The 18,255-nt window shown below is 42.6% G+C and overlaps 2 protein-coding genes across 3 annotated transcripts in view; both read left to right on the top strand.

Moving 5' to 3' along the window:
- The first annotated feature begins 719 nt into the window (after positions 1–719).
- On the top strand, positions 720–3,296 carry LOC142903374 (protocadherin Fat 3-like). The gene is made up of 7 exons (XM_076048953.1): positions 720–889; positions 1,288–1,356; positions 1,658–1,821; positions 1,920–1,964; positions 2,119–2,208; positions 2,795–2,881; positions 3,150–3,296. The coding sequence occupies exons 1-7, from the start codon at positions 808–810 to the stop codon at positions 3,294–3,296; spliced, it is 684 nt and encodes a 227-aa protein (XP_075905068.1). The 5' UTR covers positions 720–807.
- A 37-nt stretch (positions 3,297–3,333) lies between these two features.
- The window catches only part of LOC142903373 (protocadherin Fat 4-like), a 74,416-nt gene continuing 59,494 nt past the window's right edge, over positions 3,334–18,255 (top strand). The window contains exons 1-14 of one of the 2 annotated variants that reach the window (XM_076048952.1): positions 3,345–3,454; positions 3,582–3,675; positions 3,771–3,889; positions 4,041–4,214; positions 4,301–4,429; positions 4,555–4,707; positions 4,979–5,159; positions 5,761–5,894; positions 6,067–7,017; positions 7,204–7,332; positions 7,421–7,576; positions 8,379–8,559; positions 8,637–8,770; positions 9,042–9,998. In XM_076048952.1, coding sequence (XP_075905067.1) covers positions 3,648–3,675; positions 3,771–3,889; positions 4,041–4,214; positions 4,301–4,429; positions 4,555–4,707; positions 4,979–5,159; positions 5,761–5,894; positions 6,067–7,017; positions 7,204–7,332; positions 7,421–7,576; positions 8,379–8,559; positions 8,637–8,770; positions 9,042–9,998 — 3,426 coding nt within the window. In that variant the 5' untranslated portion in view covers positions 3,345–3,454; positions 3,582–3,647. Of the gene's footprint in view, positions 3,455–3,581; positions 3,676–3,770; positions 3,890–4,040; positions 4,215–4,300; positions 4,430–4,554; positions 4,708–4,978; positions 5,160–5,760; positions 5,895–6,066; positions 7,018–7,203; positions 7,333–7,420; positions 7,577–8,378; positions 8,560–8,636; positions 8,771–9,041; positions 9,999–18,255 lie in introns of both variants that reach the window. The other variant, XM_076048951.1, reaches the window with a different exon arrangement.

Here is an 18,255-nt window from a genome sequence, read left to right as displayed (position 1 = left end):
GCGTACCTTGGCGAGGCAAGGCGAGGCAATGAAAACACGCCCTTAGCAGAAAGGTTAATCTGAAGAAAGGATTTGTATGCAGCTCCATACATAACATCCTTCGTGATCGTCCCCATACAAACATTTCCCATGTGACCATTGACCCTATGCATTCTGATACAGTTGTGTGCGTTCTCTCAAAACAATGATCATCTACTCATTAGATCTGTATATATGATGTGGTGTTGGGCCTGTAACTTTAGAGTTGTCCGTATTAACTACGAGACCTCGCTCAGGTGGACCGTTGCCTGAGTGATGCTTGACTTCTTTTAGAATAAACTTACTTCTATACAATCAAGTCAGTGTCAACAAGGATTCCTTCATAGTCTACACATCACTGCTGCCGGACAAACCACCACTGTTTCAAAAAACACTGTCTTTATGTAAACAGGGGAAGAAGCTATGGCAGCAGCAGTTATTGATTATGCCGCATGATTTAACTCCCTGCCTCCACTGTGCGTTGGGGTTTGTTTGCTGAGACTGGGCTATTTCTGCTTTCTCGCCCTGTAAATGCTTCTTCAAAATACTTCTAAAAACAATGATGAATACATAAATCTGTGCTAGAGTTCAGTGTTCATTGAGTGCTTAAACTGCGGATACTGTATAAGTCTGATTTGACCATGAGTCAGCTAAAGTTGAAAAAAAACATTACTGTTACGTCATATTTTACAGCTCCCCATAAAACTGGATTGCTGACGAGCGACGAGCACACAGGTGAGGTTCACATTGCCTGCCGTCTGGCCTGGAGGAGAAGACGTTCCAACCAATATGGGCCCCGCTGGTTTGATTCGGGTCGGTCTCCTGCTGCTGGTTGCTTCCCTCGGTATCTGCGCTACATCAGGACCCATAGGTGAGTTGACACTCAATACAGACCGAACACAGAGGTTGAATCAACCTGCTCGGGGCTACAAGTTGATGTCATAGAAACTGAGTTAATGGACGTCTGTGTTAACTTGCGGCTGCATCTGATCGTATGCTTTCATGAACATTTGGGTGTCCGTGTGTGTGTTGTTCAGTCAATACACTGATTGACTGACTGCTCTGCCGCTGCCATCCAAAGTGAATGCCGATCACATGACAGACGTGTTATTGCTATTGTTACACAACTGTGATGTGACTCTGTCTTTCTGTCAACAAAGCTAAAATACAGCAAACAGCATGGCGTCACAGGTAAACACTGGTTCACCAGCTATGACAGCCACTGACCAATACAGTCTTTAACAGCAGTTTGTTTTTTTGCTCCCCAAGGTACTACAGAGATAGATTGTGGCAAAGAAAGTCACCAACATCTGGGCTATGCGAAAGAAGGCTTTGAAGGTAGGTTTCAAAAGCCCTGTTTAAAATTAGATTTAATAATTTTCCCCATTCTGATGTTCAGTTGGAACTTCAAATTGTCTTGATCACGTCTCCTTGCCTAAATACATTCAGCTGATGCCGTGTGACTGGCTGATTAGCTATTTGTGTTGAAAAAGCAATTGAACAAGTGTACCTAATAAAGTGGCTGGTGAGTGTATATATGCATTTATGAACCTTAGAAAGGTTCTCTTTTTTTCCTGAGTAAAAAATAAACTCTACGGCCGGGTGTTCTGTCCTAAAATCAGTTGCTGTGTTGTTGCAGGAGTCGTTGAATTGGTGACAGGGTTCCCAGCAGGAACCAATTTGGTACTGGACTTCCACTACTTCCCAGAACAAAGCCAGTTCCTGGAGCTGAACTTCACATTTGGAGAAACAAGTGCAACAATTTGCACCAAGAAGCCGCTGGATGCTAACACATTACAGAATGTAAGTTACCTGACAAGCACCTATGTTTAGAAAGCTAAATTTAAAGCTGTGAACCAGTCTCTTGCAGACCATAAATTCTCTGTGTATGTGTCTTTCAGACTAGTGGCCTATTGTATTACGACATTAATTGTCAAGACTCAAAGGTGGGTAAAATGTTTAAAGATAAAAGAAGTCTGATGTGTCACTGATAACACTGATGGGATTTCACTCAGGGTTGTAAAGTTCAACCAGAAAAAGATGGTCGAAACTAACTAACAAACTACTACTGTTTCACATGAGTGTCTATTTTCACTGCAGTTCATCAACAGAAGGACACTTACTGTCAGTGACACCAATGATAGAAGTCCAGTGTTTACAAAGGAGGTTTACAGTGCCATCATCTCCGAGGTAGGCCACTGGAATTTTTCGACATCTTGAGAAGACATTAACGGGTGATGAGAAGGAGGCATGTCTTTGGAAGATTTCCGATGCTTTTCTCTAAAACTCAACTTTACTTCGTCTGGATATTCAGTTGTGGCCTCTGCATTGTGGCCACTTACTGCTTGATACCTGTTTTTTTCTGACTGATTTTTGCTTTAGACAGTAGCCATTCAAGTTTAGCAGCTAATGGCAATTTGCAACAAGTAAGTTCAAATAAGACATCTAGTTGTCTTATAGTTCAAACAACTCAGAAATCAAAATTTCACCCAATTTTCAACACTACGAAAATGGAGGCGACTTACATTTTCAAATCCAAGTAATTTTTCAATCATTTCGCTCAGGTAAAGAATCTTAGCCAATGCCAACACAGAGGGCATGCCCTAAACATCAATCAACTTTTATTTAAAAAGCACGAAAGCATCTTGAAGTGCATAAAAAAAACAACAAAGGAAGGCCAAAAACATCCACATCCACATCAACTCATAAACTATTGAGTCAGTTGTAGTATTTTTGTTATTTTCTTATGAATTATCTTTTCTTCTTTATTGTTCAGGCAACAGAGGTGGACAACTGGGTTTTAAAAGTCACCGCTGAGGACATGGACATCAGCCCTGAATACAACACAGTGACATATATGATTGTAATTACATTCATCCTTGTGCAATAAAGCTGTGTAGCTAATATCTGTAATGACATGCTTGTTATAAATATAATTTATATAATTTGTAGCCACAGAGTGGATAAATCTGTCAGGCTCAATGATGCTAATGTTTCCTGCTATGTCTGAGCTTCTCAATAAAAACTACATTTGTAGTGAAAGGAGTCAGAATTTTAGTAATGCTTCAGCTCAACCTACAGCTTCAGATTTTTTCCAAACAATAATAATAGTATTAAATATCTCAATTAAGGTTCCGACGTCAGAGGACTTTTTGGTAAACAGCACCGGGTTTATAATTCTAAAGAGGAGTTTGAACTTCAACGTTTCACCCAAGTACAAATTCATCATGTTGGCCGAGGCAAGTTACACATTCCTGACACAGTTTTGGGTTTATTAAGTGGCCCCCAATACAACAAGACTGCTTGTTATTGTTCTTGATAGGACAACGGCGGATTGAACGACACGGCCACTGTGTTGATCGATGTGAGGGACTTTGACAACCTCAATCCTTATTTCATCCACAACACATACCATGCTGTTATTCCAGAGAATAAGGTGAGTCCAAAAACCACCTAACAATTAAAGCCTACCGGTTGATTATTGTGGTTTATGTGATTGTAAATTATCATGTTATGATGTAGCACAAGTGTTACATCTAACATTTATGCACAAAATATTTCAGGATGGGTCTTTGAGGACCATCCTTCCAGAGGCCATAAAGGCACAGGATGGAGACAGTGGGATAAACATGACTGTAACATACAACATCAGCAGTGGTAAACCAATCAAAAGTTCAAAAACTGGCTTGGACCATGAAAGGGAAATCTAGTATTCCGAAACAAACCCTCTGACAGACATGATCTTTGTTTAGTGCTTCCCGAGAAGTATGACCGACACTTCAGCATCGACGCCAGCTCTGGAGTTCTGTCAGTGCAGACATCCTTTGACAGAGAGGAGATGAGCAGCAACAACATCCTCATCAGTATCAAGGTACTGACGTTAACAGAAAAAACGGTCGGAGGTCCGAGGTGGTAATAGAAAGCCCGACACCAAGCCCAGAGGATCCCAGAGACACTCAGAAATCAAATAATTTCGATTGAATCAAAATCAAATAATTTCTTATCATATGTCCTGCCTGCAGGCGACGCAGACAGATGATTCACTGAAGACTGCCGACGCTGTGGTCTTGGTCACTGTTGAGGATGTGAACGATTCACCCCCAGTGTTTGACCAGAACTCTTATTCTGTCACACTCCTGGAAAACTCCCCAAACAACAACACTGTGTTCAAAGCCATTGTCACCGACACAGATGAGGTACTTTCCATATTAAATCACTCCATAAAAATTAACTGGAGAGTGGAAGCGATGTCTTACATTATCTGTTATATTATCTGTCCCAGGGAGGATTTGTGGGGACACTGAAGATCATTCCGGAAGCCACTCCTTTCACCATTGATGCCGAAGGGACAGTTAGAGTGAAGAACTCTGAGGCTCTCGACAGAGAAACCAACGCTAACATCACCTTTCAGGTAGTCTAGAATTCAAGTTAACTCTGGTGCAAAAGATACAAATGGGCCTACAAACAGAAATAAATCCTTCTCTATCTGGAATAATAATGTCTTAATAATGTCCTTGTGTTATTCTTCCCTGTAAGATTGAAGCATTGGATACAGATTCAGCTGAGAGGGTAGTCAAGGAAGTCCTTGTTATTCTTGAGGATGAGAATGACAATAGTCCATCTTTCACAAGTAACATGTACTACGGACACGTGTTTGCCAATCAAACTGAGGGAATGTTGCTGGTTCAGGTGAGCTGCTAAATTTTTCTGCAAAAACTACTGGACTACTAATTTAGTCGCAATAAAAATCTAAGACATTTTGCCACATTTTCCTCACAGTTCAGTAAACAACAAATAATTTCTACACACCATTTTTACAGCTTGTGTGTTGTACCCCAGCATGCGGTTTCTGGCGTCTTTTTCTGTCATAATTAACGAGACGGAAAAAAAATTGTCTACTGTTCATTTGCTCATTTCACACTCTAAATAGTATAAAGATTTTGTTCTCTTTAATTTAAAGGTAATGGCTGAAGACCAAGATGCAGGTGAAAATGGACACGTCAAATACAATATTGACTTTGGAAACAGCGAGGGCTACTTTTCCATTGATGAAGACACAGGAAAGATCACATTGGCTAAACAAATTCCCCTTCAGGAAAAAAAGATTCTGGAGTTCCCTCTCTATGTAACAGCTAGCGATGGTAGGTTTTTCACAGGATACACAAATAGGATCTCTATGTGAAGGGTCAGAATCTTAAGGTTTCAGGAGGACCCAAAAAGCAGTCTTTGTGGCATGAAAAAAAAAAAAAAAAAATTTATTTGGCACGTAGGTCCAGAGAGCGGCAGTGAGTGACTGAGTGTGCGGAGACACTGGAAAAACACAAAGAGAGACACAGATTGGTCACAAAAATGTCCACTGGAAAGACTTCTCAAAATGAGAATGCAGGATGCAGATTCAGGATGCAGGAATCATCTGGCACTGTGACGAGTCTTCGGGAGGAATAAATAGGCGCTGGTGATCACTGACCTCCTGCAGGTGCGCTGAGATCTGTTGCAGCTGGAAGCTGCTGCAGCAGGCAGCAACGCCAACTCATCAGTGTGAGGGAGCTGCAGGAGCAGGGGGCCAGAGTGGAGGCTGGAACAGTCGCATTCTCTGCAAATAGAATGGTTCTTCCTTAGAGACACAGATTGTTAGTTGTTCATCATTGATGATTCCAACGGAAACAAGATTCTGTCGGATTAGTTTTTAATGAAAGCTTTCGAGGCTGCCAAGTTTAAATTCTCCATTTATCTTTCTTCCAGGGGGGGCAATACCCCGGTCCTCTTCAGCGCAGGTGAAAATTCTTGCTCCCGGAAACTCAATCCCTCAGTTCTTGCAAAAAGTCTATTTGGGAACTATTGTAGAAGAACAGAATGATGTAGCTCTTGTTCTGAAAGTAAGACTTCCGGCAATTTGACAGCACACACACACACACACACATACACACACACACACGCACGCACACACACACACACACACACACACACACACACATATATATATAAAATAATAACCATGTGTTTATATTATATATGTGATGACTTACACATACATATATGTGGTTTCAGATAAGCTTTTTTGCTTTAGAATCTGATACGGTGATTCTTATGGTGGGCACAGAAGTAGACAAATTCAGCATCAACCCAAATGGTGAACTCTTTACTAAAAAGAAGCTTGACTATGATGAAGCACCACACAACTACTCTGTGAGGATCTCCATCACTGACGGGGACAGCACTGACGAAGCAGTGGTGGAGGTGCAAGTCACTGACATCAACGACAACAGTCCCGTTTTTAACTCGACGACTATGGGAGTATCAGTCTCAGAGGATGCGACGGAAGGATTCAGTGTTACGGCTGTTTCAGCAACAGACAAAGACAGCGGTGCAAACGGGGAGATTAGATACTCACTGACTGGAGGAGAGGGCAGGTTTGTTGTCCATCCTGAGTCTGGGCTGGTGACACTGGCTGCTGGCCTGGACAGAGAAGTCAAGGCAGAGTACCAGCTTCAGGTGCTGGCTGAAGATCAGGGTCTTCCAGCCAACACAGCAACTGCCTCCCTGCTGATCAATGTGACTGATGTCAATGACAACGCCCCTGTATTCTCACAGGCATGGTACCAGCTCCAGGTCCCGGAAAATCATTCAATTGATACAAGCTTGCTGACGCTGTCAGCTACAGACCTGGATGAAGGAGAAAATGCAAAAGTATTTTACAAAATTGTCCATGTGAGTCCCTCATCAGCTCTTCCTGTGTTTGAGTTGGATTCCAACTTGGGCACTCTGCAACTGGCTCAGCCTCTACTGGACTACAGTGAGGTGAAGGAGTACACACTAGTGGTTGAGGCTTCAGATGGAGGAACGCCCACTCTGGTTGGGAACACCTCAGTGGTGGTGAAGGTGACGGATGTGAACAACAACGCACCTGAGTTCGACAAGGGAAGCTACGATGTGAACGTCACTGAGAATCTGGTTAATGGTGCACCCATCCTGACCGTGAAGGTCACAGACAACGATAAGGTGAGTAAGAAGAAGCAAGATAAACTTTTGTGTGTTGTACTAACTTTAACCTAACCACAATTTGGCTCACTCAAACGGGTTCCAAATTACTATTTCAAAAAGACTCAATCAGAGCAAGTTCTATCTCACATATGAAACAAAAATAGCAGCAATGTCTCATGTCAGCAAATCATCAACTCTCCACAGGGAGGATTTAATGGAACTCTGAGGGTTCTTCCAGAATCGGCTCCGTTCTCCATCAGTTCTGATGGGACCATCACTGTTAGGAACACCACTGCTCTGGACAGAGAGACAACTGACACTATCACATTTCAGGTAGCCTGAAGAGGCCCAGTCAGTTTTTGGGATCAACATCCCTGACCTTATCTTGAGGTAAAATTCTCTTGTCCATTGAACTTTCAAGGTTGAAGCCACAGAAGCAACACCACCAAACCAGGTTGTCACAGCAACCGTACATGTAACTCTTCTGGATGAAAATGACAACAGTCCAGAATTTCTCCATAGCAATTATGAGGCCAAACTGTTCAGCAACCAAACAGAAGGGATGTTGGTTGTGAGGGTAAGTAACTGGTTACAAAATGTTTTCTTTCCAAAGTAGTTGTTCAGTATGTTGAAAGAACAATCAAGAACATTCACAGCCTATCAGTGTTGGATAAAGGCAGATCTAAAGTCGGCGAATATTATTATCAGGGGTGTGGCTGGAAACTTGTTATCCAGTGTTATAAAAGCGATGGTCCATCAACTGATCAATGCCCCCACCGTCCTTGACAAAAAAAGTTCTGTCTCTATCTGCAGTTAAGTTATAAAGTTAGATAAGAATTCTATCATCATTAAATGTAACACTCAGATTAAAGTAATTACTCATCAACACTCAAATATAAGTTTCTTGAAAAATCACTGAAATTAATTATATAAAATAGTTTTTTTTGTGTATTAGCCCTGAACAATGGAACTGACAGAAAACACCAGGGCACAAGTAGAAAGCCTTTTATACAAAACAAAGAACACATTTATAGATGTCTACATGGCATACAAGTTTTTGTTTGTTTGTTTGTTTTTTAAATAATATATAATGGTTGACAAGTAATCACAAAAAGCTGTGCACCAGGCAGCCTTTCAGGTGGGACAGAAATTGTTATGAAGTCTTAAAAAGTCTTAATCCATGAATGTATGGATTGAAAATTAATATAATGAATCTACGCAGCACAACTGTTAGTATACAGTGGTGTTTTGAAAGGCACAGAGACTCCTCAATATACTATAGTTTGGGTCTTAGAGGATAATGCTGGAAATGTAAAATTCAAAAGGTCAAGAAGAAACTCATGAGGCAAGCCACAAATTTGTGTTTTTGGAATTCTCAGGTTGAGGCTGTGGATCTTGATGCAGACATCAACGCACAGATCAAATACTCCATTGATTTTGGGAATCAACAACGCTACTTTTCTATTAATGAAAGCACTGGTGCCATCACTCTCACTGAAATCATTCCACTGGAGGCGCATCAAACTGAGGAGTTCTTGTTGTTCATAACAGCCACAGATGGTAGGAGCTTACAATGTCCCGCGGCAAGGTCACTTTTTCTTGATTATCTGTTGAGAAATTTAATCTTTCATTTTCAGGAGGTGATGTGTCACGTTCCACTTTGGCTCAGGTGCAGATTAATGCTGTTGGAGATAAAAAGCCCCAGTTCAACCAGAGAACCTACCAAGGCACTACAGAAGAGGAAAGAGACACAGGAACAGTCATCGTTAAGGTGAGACATGCAGATTCTTTTCATTTTTATGGAAGATGATGGTCCTGTGAATATATATAAAGATTTGGAATGTTATCGCCTGACATTGGGGGTGGGGATTAAAACTTGTTTCTTTTGAAAATTGATGCCAGGTCCTGTTAAACTGACTCTTGGGTTAGCTCAAGTGCAATTCTTTTATTGGATCTGCTGAAATGATTTAGAGTTGATCTTTGTTTTGTTTACACACAGATACTGTCAGATTAGTATCTACTGTCTGCTTTTAAACTTTCAGGTTGGTTTTCTTGCAACTGACGAAACCCCAGTGACTCTTCAGGTGCTATCAGTAGAACACAAGGACATATTCAGCATCAACCAGGCCGGTGAACTCTCAAATATAAAAAAGCTTGACTACGATGAAGCACCACACAACTACTCTGTGAGGATCTCCATCACTGATGGGGTCGACACTGACGAAGCAGTGGTGGAGGTGCAAGTCACTGATACCAACGACAACAGTCCAGTTTTTAACTCAGCGTCTATGGAAGAAGCAGTCTCAGAGGATAAGGAGGCAGGATTCAGTGTTACTACTGTTTCAGCTACAGACAAAGACAGTGGTGCAAACGGGGAGATCAGATACTCACTGACTGGAGGAGAGGGCAGGTTTGCTGTCCATCCTGAGTCTGGGCTGGTGACACTGGCTGCTGGCCTGGACAGAGAAGTCAAGGCAGAGTACCAGCTTCAGGTGCTGGCTGAAGATCAGGGTCGTCCAGCCAACTCTGCCAATGCCTCCCTGCTGATCAAAGTGATTGACGTCAATGATAACGCCCCTGAATTCTCACAGGCAGTGTACCAGGTCCTGGTCCTGGAGGATGAGTCAACTGATACAATCTTGCTCGAGCTGTCAGCTAAAGACCTGGATGAAGGAGAAAATGCAAAAGTATCTTACGAAATTGTCCACGTGAATCCCTCATCGGGTCTCGCTGTGTTTGATTTGGATGCCACGTTGGGCACTCTGCAACTGGCTCAGCCTCTACTGGACTACAGTGAGGTGAAGGAGTACACACTAGTGGTTGAGGCTTCAGATGGAGGAACGCCCACTCTGGTTGGGAACACCTCAGTGATGGTGAAGGTGACGGATGTGAACAACAACCGGCCTAAGTTTGACAAGGGAAGCTACGATGTGAACGTCACTGAGAACCTGGCAAGTGGTGCAACCATCCTGACCGTGAAGATCACAGACAAAGATGAGGTGAGCCAAAAACCTTTTTGGTCACCAAGATCACTTTTTCAGTAGACTTGTAAATAATAATAATAATAATAATGATAATAATAATAATGATAATAATGATAATAATAATAATAATAATAATAATAATAATAATAATAATAATAAAAACAGAATTCTCAACTGTAAATCAATAGCATTTGATCAAGTTAAGTTTTACTATAATATAATACTTATTATATTAGCCGAGAAAGCCAAGGATGTCCAAAAAGAACAGCAATTGTTTTGCTTTAATGCTATACATTTGCTACCTTTTCTCCACTTCACTTCACCACTCCCTATATCTTTTTATTTTACTCTCTCTTTTTCTTCTGTAGGGTGGATTTTCTAACGGCCACTTCCTGTACATTAGCGATACCTTTCAAATCAACAACCAAGGTGTCGTCTCGCTGCAGAAAGACGTTACTTTGGACAGAGAGACACAAGACAACTACATATTACAGGTTACAAGTAAAACGTCAGCTATATCTCTCCTAAGCGTGTGAATAACCTCTGAGCCGCAGCTTCCTAAGTGGTAAACATAATTCTTGGTCAGTGACAAAAAAAATAAAATGAACGAGTTGAACCTTATTTGTCCAGGTGATAGCGGTGGATCAGCCGTCCAGTGGTCTAAGTGCAACTGCCGTGATCAACATCTCCATCCTGGACTACAATGACAATGCACCACAATTCCCCACCATTCCAGAACAGTTTGAGATCCTAGAGGGCGACTACTCAGAGGAGAGGCCAGCAGACATCATAAACATGATGCCCACAGACCCTGACATTGGTCCCAATGGAGTGGTCACCATATCCATCTCCCCCCCACACCCACTCTTCAGGTTCAGAGAGGTGCGGCAAGAAATGCTTCAACGGACTTCTGTCTTTCAGCCCTATCAGCTCTCTGACACCTCAACTTGTGTTTTAGGATGGGACACTGATGGCTGTTGGCTCTTTGGACCGAGAGAGCAGAGACACTTACGAGCTGGTAGTCACAGCATCAGACAACGGAAACCCACAGAGACAGGTGAGAGGCCTTGTGGTTGTGTGTCTGCCCTCAAACTGAAAGGCTGTAGGCTCAATCCCCACAATGGCCATGCCAAAGACTGTAAGAAATGAGAGCCACTGCCTCCCTCATGGGCACTCAGGGGAGAACAACCTGTTTTCATAGCCTTGAACTGTTTTTACCTTGTGATCCAGAACATCACCACCGTCAGAGTGCATGTTACCGACGTTAACGACAACAAACCCGAATTCAGCTCCAGCAGCTACATCAGTAGCATCCTGCTGAAAGAGGCAAATCCAGGGAAGTTGGTGCGGACACTGGAGGCAACTGACAAGGATTCAGGGAGCAACTCACTCATCACCTACAGGTCTTTGCTCATGATAAATACATTATAAATAACTTGTGAGTTCACAGCCTACTTGTAATGGTCATTGGATAAAAGAGATGTTAATTCACCGGAATATATTTTGGGAATTTCATGTTACTGTAGTTGGGCTAATATATCAAGGTTTTATCTCAGCACTGCCTTGATCAAAAGTTTCTTGTCTGTGCATTTGTTCAACTCACTTTGTTTTTTGTTTTTCATTTTACAGCACAGATACTGTATTCCAGAGTAATATAAACCCATTATGCTAAATTCAATAAAGACCTGGTTTTACCACCCATTACCAGGCTGAGGTTAATGTTTCACCACAGGTAGTAAGGAAACTTATCAAAGTGCTGTTTTCCTCTGCACTTGTTCAATCGAAATAAAGGCAGAAGTGTCATGTCAGCCAGCAGAGACAGACTCTTAATGATAGATGTCAACTGGGTTAGCATCTTTTAGCCATTTCTCACTATTAGTTGCTCCCTGTGGTAGATGTTAGCTAGCTCTCTTGTGCATTAGCTTGTTGTCTCAGTCACTGCTAGTACCGTGAGATGTTAGCTGACTGTGTAAAGTACTGGCTAGTGGTAGCCATTAGTGAGAGCAGTGATTAGTTAATTGAAGATGTTTCTGATGTCATAGCAGAGGGTGGCAATTACCAGGACATAAAATCAGAGTGGAGTGCAGAGCCAAGTTTCTAAATCCTTTTACCTCTCACCTGCAGTTTCCTGGGAGGAGGTTCTCCATACTTGAACTTGGACAGCACAACTGGAGCTATTACACTTACGTCTATTGTCACTGGTGTCACGGAGGACACCATGTTGGATCTCACCGCGATGGCTCAAGATCATGGCGAGCCTCCTCTCAATGCCACAGGTCAGTCAGGTGGCAGCAGGCGTATTTGGAGACCAAAGGAGCGGGCTGTGTCACAACGTTTTGTCGGAGCAACTCCAAGATGTCTTAACAAGCCTGTGTTACAACATCCAAAGTACATCCTCTAGAGTTTGGTGATTTTCAAGATGAATGTGCAAAACTTCTGAATCTCACTGACCCAACAGTTTTGGATTTTTTTCTTTCCCTTGGGTAAGTCATGTAGTTAAACTACCCTTTTTCTTGCAGCCACTGTCATCATCAACCTGACGGTGGTGGCCATTTCGGAGGGCGTAGCCTTTCTCAGCTCCTATTACAACTTCAGCCTGCCCGAGAACCAACCAGCAGGAAACCTGGGGAAAGTCCAGGCTTCCTCAGGAAGTGACCTTTACAGCATCTCGTACAGCCTGAGAAACCACAATGACCTGTTCTCTGTGGACACCAATGGGTTTCTTCACACAAAGGCATCTCTGGACAAAGAGCTACAGGGGTTGTACATCCTGGAAGTGGAGGCAGAAGACACACGGTCACCACCAACGTCTGCTGTTGCCATTGTAAGACCTGGTTCTGTTAAAAACAATAACATCAATCGTAGAATAAGGCTGCAGATCTTCTACAACCATCTGTTTTCAGTTTTGGTCCTTGTCCTCTTTGCTGTCAGGGAGGTCAAGGTTAAAAAAAAATGACCTCGACCAGCCTTCAAGGCGGCATTCAGCTTGATTCTATGCCTTTTTCAGGAGCATTAACCCTTTCAAACTGTAAATGTTTAGACCAACATGTGATATTGGTCAACTGACTCTTAAACATGTGCCCGTTGAACCCGTTTTCTCTCTCCTAGGTCACAGTTTGGGTTTGGGATGAGAATGAGCCTCCACAGTTTCACACCAACCCATACCAAGCATCTGTGTTAAGCATCGCTCCCTATAAAACACCAATTGTCACTGTCATGGTAAACACACTCAGCTGCAATCAGCTTACAGTTGTTGGGAAATATTACAGTCAGGGGTATGAAGTCCAACAGAAGAAGTAATACACACCAATACAGGCAAAGGTCATGCAAAGTAGTGGCTGTTCTGTTTTTCCGGAAGAACACAAGCTGCAGTGCAAGGTTTATGACTTAGTAATGGCTGCAAAAGCAGTTACATCACAGAGTTGTTAGTTGATTTGTACTCATGTTATCAGAACGCTAATTCAAAGTTTCAACAAAGTTTAATAACTCTTATGTCAGCAGTTCATGGCTAATCACCACAGATCAAATCATCCGATAAAACTTGATGGACTCATAATCTCATGGGCAGACTTTTGGAACGCTGTAATTTATCTTGGCAAATTTCATGGGATGCTTCAGTATTCACTGTTATTTTGAGATTATTCAGTGTTATTTTTCTGACAAACAATGTAGCGGAAAATAGCGTAGGCATCAGTCTTGCAGGGACTAATCCAAACGTACTGATGCGGGGCAAACCTTCACTGTGTGACTCTCCAGGCTACCGATCCTGACGTGGGTGACGGCGGCTTGCTGACCTACAGTCTCGTAGGCCAAAGTCGTCACTTCGACGTGGACTCATCCTCAGGTCAGGTCTATGTGGTCTCAGTGGCGGATCTGGCTGGATTCAAGGCTACACTGGAGGTTAAAGTGTCCGACCCCAGAGGACTTGAGGCTGTGACGAAAGTGGAAGTCAGTGTTAAAAACGACAGTGGTCTTGTCTTTGACAATTGTGTTATGTGTTACCAAACCAAATTCAAAACATTCCAATTCCTGAGCTTTTACCTAAGGGGGAAATTTTACAAAAATGAATTATGCTGCCTCCAGGTGGTGGTTAATGGAGCGGCAAACAGCAATGATGTGGTGGTCATCGCCATCAACCAGCCTGCCAACACAGTTGAGGAGCAGATCACGGAGGTGGAGAGGTGAAGTTCTCTCGGACACTCATCATTCAGACCTTTCTGCAGACGTGACTGGCTCATGTTCACTCTCTGGTTCTGGTGGTTCAGTGCCTTGGCTTCAGTTCTGGGTTGGACCGTCAGTATCCTGGCCGTGCAGAGCAACGGAGTCTTGGAGTCCAGATCCCCCAGGGAAACCACCACGACGCTGGTCAGCTTCATCAGTCTGGATGGAGAGCTGGTTGTCCCGTCCAAGGAGGTTATCAAGTAAGTCTCAATCATTAACGTCAACCATTACTGCTTTCCAACATCCAGTGCGTTGAGGTAGCCACGACGGATTTCATCTGCCCTAGGGGCTCCACCACCACAAAGTTGTTTAACTGCATGTACAATTTATATATTAGAGATTAGTTGCCCTCCACCACAGGTCTGCTTCCTGTATGGAATACATGTTGGTGTCAAGACGGGAGCGTGGAGGCAGGACCCAGAAGCGGACCACTCAGGATTTTCAGGGGGAAAAAAGGCTTTATTTTAAGTAAAAACAAAACGGGTGTCCAATGAGGGTAACTAATAACAAAAACACACTGGGAGACTTAATAAAAAGACAAAGCAGGTACAAAAAAAAAAAATTGGAAAAAGAAACTAGGAGAAACAAGAACCAAGAACAGACCTAAGAACACTGGGGCAAAAAAACAGAGGACGGCATGAACACTTGGGCAAAACCGAGCGCGGCGTGACCACGTCCCTCAACAGAAGACACAATGATCCCACAAGGACAAATTGGGACCAGACTATTTATACACAGGGGCAGAGGAACACAGGTGAAAACAATCAAGGGCAGGGCTGACAACGAGACACAGGTGACAGGCGTCAAGCACTAAACACAGGAAGAAAAACTAAAGATGCTGACAACAGAATAAACAGTCTTCAAAATAAAAACAGGAAATACACAGAACATGACAGCTGGTAGGATAAGGAAGCCCTTGAAGTACTCCTTCCCTCTTGTGACTTGCACAGAAGTGCAGTAACTAAAACAACGTTCATGTTCAGATTGAGCAGGCCCTTCCTCTGAATAACGCCACTACAGGTTGCGCTGTCATTGTCTACATGACCCCACCACTTAGGTAACGTGTCAGTTCAAGGAGGGGTCTTTTTTTTCCTTTTTCATAAATTTGAAAAGCATTTCTATGTTCACTCGGTTGTTGAGTGAACATCGGTGTGAAAATAATTCAAACAATTGTAGCATTAGGCTGCAACAAGGGAGTAGACACGTCAAAAAAGATATGTAAAACGTCTCTAAATAAATCTGATAATTATCTTACATTCACACACACACACACACACACACACACACACACACACACACACACACATATTTATTTGTGTCTACCCGTCTACCCGTCTACCCGTCCTAAGGAGAAGGATCCCTCCTCTGTGGCTTGGAGGTTGTTTTTTTTCCCCCTTTCCAGTGTTTCTTTGGAAGTTTTTCCTCACCCGGTGCGAGGGTCTAAGGGTGGAGGGAGGTTGCATTTATGTGTATATAGTTCATTGACATGTATATATACAGTAGTTCTTTTCATTTCAACATTTAGGTTAGACATTCTTTATTATTCAAAAGTTCCATGAGTTCAAAAATGTGTTTTTCTTCTATTATCCTGTTAGGTGTTCTGGTAATCACTTTCTCAGTTCATATAGTTGTATATATGGTGTCCCAAAAAATGATTGGCTATTCTTGTTGAAACAACCTAAAATTTTCAAAGAATGTATAGAAACAGATCAAGATTTTGTATTTAATGTTTTATTTTTGTTCTATATTCAGGTTGAGCCATGTCGTTAACTCGCAAAGAGAAATCATTTTGAGTCTTGGAATGTGCTCGCACACAGTCTCCCAGTTGTGACACGGCACACCCAATTGTTGTGTGCCATGTTACAGGCGGTGCACATTTTGAACACTTATGAAATAGGTCCCATAATAAACTTATGATGTTCAACACCTAAACTGTTCAATTTCATTGAGCTAGACTTAGTAGTTTTCAAGATACATTTTTTTTAAAATGATGCCCTGCATATACACATATATACATACACACGTTTTGAAAGCCGGTTGTATCAAACAGTCAACTGGAATCTTTGTATTTTTTCAGGAAGTTGAAGAGCCAGTCAAATGCTTTGCAGGCAGCACTCAAAAGCCTTTTTGGAGAAGATGTTGACGTTGACGTTGAGAGTGGTGGAAACATCGAAGACGGAAACAGCAGCAGTAAGGCAGTGGTCATCGCCCTGGGAGTCCTGCTGGGACTCTGCCTGCTGCTGCTGATTGTGGCTGCTGCACTGCTCATCAGGTGAGACTCTGTGTTGCCACCCAGTGGAATCAGTGAGCGGGGAGCCCACTGGTGCTACAAGTCACCGATCTCAATCAAAAAATCAAATCAAATCCAGGGCTGCTTTTCTAGGTCATGCTGCACTTTCAGCAACAACCTTTTGTTTCTTAAAAAAGAAAGTTATTGTTATCATACAAAATGAACCTAACTAGTGTGTGTGTGTGTGTGTGTGTGTGTGTGTGTGTGTGTGTGTGTGTGTGTCTTCAGTATCCACATGAAGAAGAAGGGCTCTCGCCAATCCGACACGTTGGAGATCAGCCAATTGGACAATAAGTATGTTCTCACTCTTGCCACATAAAAAAATCACCACATTCTGAAAGGCAACTTTTAACATGACTCCCCCCCACCCCCACCTCCCCAATTATGATTCAGGAATTGGTTCCAAAAGAATCCTGAAACGAGTGAATGGGTAAAGGAGCAACAACAGGACGGCAGTAGAAGGTCAGCAAGCAGCAGCAGAAGCAGCAGCAGCAGAAGCAGCAGCAGCAGCAGGTCCAGCAAAATCCAGGATGAACTGAAGGGCGAACACCAACAAAAGAAAACGTCTTTCTGAAGCCAACCGCAGGAAGTCACAGCGCCACCATCAGTGCAACCGGAAAATACATTTTCATGGACATTAATTCCTCATCCAGTACCAACACGTTGATCTCTGTAAAACCCTTTAATGACGCACATCAGACAACATCCCCAAAAAAAATTTCAAATACTTCTTTGGTGACAAATACTCCTTGGTGACAACATGATGTCACCAAGGAGACTGATTCCTCACACTAACCAAGGTACTGGCTCGGTGGAAATGAGTTTGCTTTGTTTTGTCCCCTTCCTTACTCCAAGTGGAATGTTTAGTGAAGTATCAGTTTTAGCAGGAGGCTGTAAACACAGGGCTAACAAAGCTGTCTGGTTCAGACAGCTTCCCCAAAGCTCAATTCGAAGAGCTTTCAGGCGTCTTCCACATCTAGTATAAAGAAATCTTCAAGTTATTTAACCTAATATTTCTTTTTTTTTATTTAATGTTTTCATTGAACTTGAAATTAAATCCAAATAAAAGCCAAAACACAGCAGCAACATCTGTGTGTGTGTGTATTGTGAAAGCATAAATTACATAAAGGGTCAGGTCCACAAAGTGATCGCCTGGCTTTTGCACCAGAAAATTTGTGTAAATAGCCCAAAAACCAGTGCGTCCTATCCACAGAGGGGATGCAAACGTGAAAAGCCGTGGAAAATGCGCTGACACGTAGGTCATGGCAGATCTGCGCCAGACTCATTGGAATATATTGAAATGAGTCATTATGTGCAAAATGACACCCCGTATATGCAAATATGTCTCATTCAAAACAGCGGCAGATCCACAAAGAGTTTGTGCTCATGTCCACTTGTAATTTGGCATAGGTAAACACCGCCAGTCTGTCAAGTGTTTCTGGCATCAGAGCGACTCTCTATGGTGAGGTGTATGTATATAGATAAATATCATACACACATCTTATCAAATATAAAAATCTATTTATTTGATAAGTTACAAATTCACTTACACTTGAAACCTGCACCTGCACTTTTCCCCACACACCCACTCTTCAGGTTCAGAGAGCTGCGGCTAGAAACACATTAGAAGGACTTCTGTCTGTCAGCCCTATCAGCTCTCTGACACCTCAACTTGTGTTTTAGGATGGGACACTGATGGCTGTTGGCTCTTTGGACCGAGAGAGCAGAGACACTCACGAGCTGGTAGTCATAGCATCAGAC

Source organism: Nelusetta ayraudi, unplaced genomic scaffold (assembly GCF_046127955.1).
Source record: "Nelusetta ayraudi isolate G7.1 ecotype Tasmania unplaced genomic scaffold, CSIRO-AGI_Nayr_v1 ptg000109l, whole genome shotgun sequence".
NCBI classification, from domain to species: Eukaryota; Metazoa; Chordata; class Actinopteri; order Tetraodontiformes; family Monacanthidae; genus Nelusetta; species Nelusetta ayraudi.
The sequence above is the reverse complement of the archived record's forward strand: the minus strand, read 5'-3'. Positions and strand labels throughout refer to the sequence as shown.

What these genes read in the sequence shown, in the direction of transcription:
- LOC142903374 (XM_076048953.1), top strand. Translation starts at nt 808, where the DNA reads ATGGGCCCCGCTGGTTTGATTCGGGTCGGTCTCCTGCTGCTGGTTGCT. An exon ending in ATGCTAACACATTACAGAAT is followed by an intron (nt 1,822 to 1,919) that starts GTAAGTTACCTG and finishes TGTGTCTTTCAG; the next exon opens with ACTAGTGGCCTATTGTATTA. An exon ending in TTAATTGTCAAGACTCAAAG is followed by an intron (nt 1,965 to 2,118) that starts GTGGGTAAAATG and finishes TTTTCACTGCAG; the next exon opens with TTCATCAACAGAAGGACACT.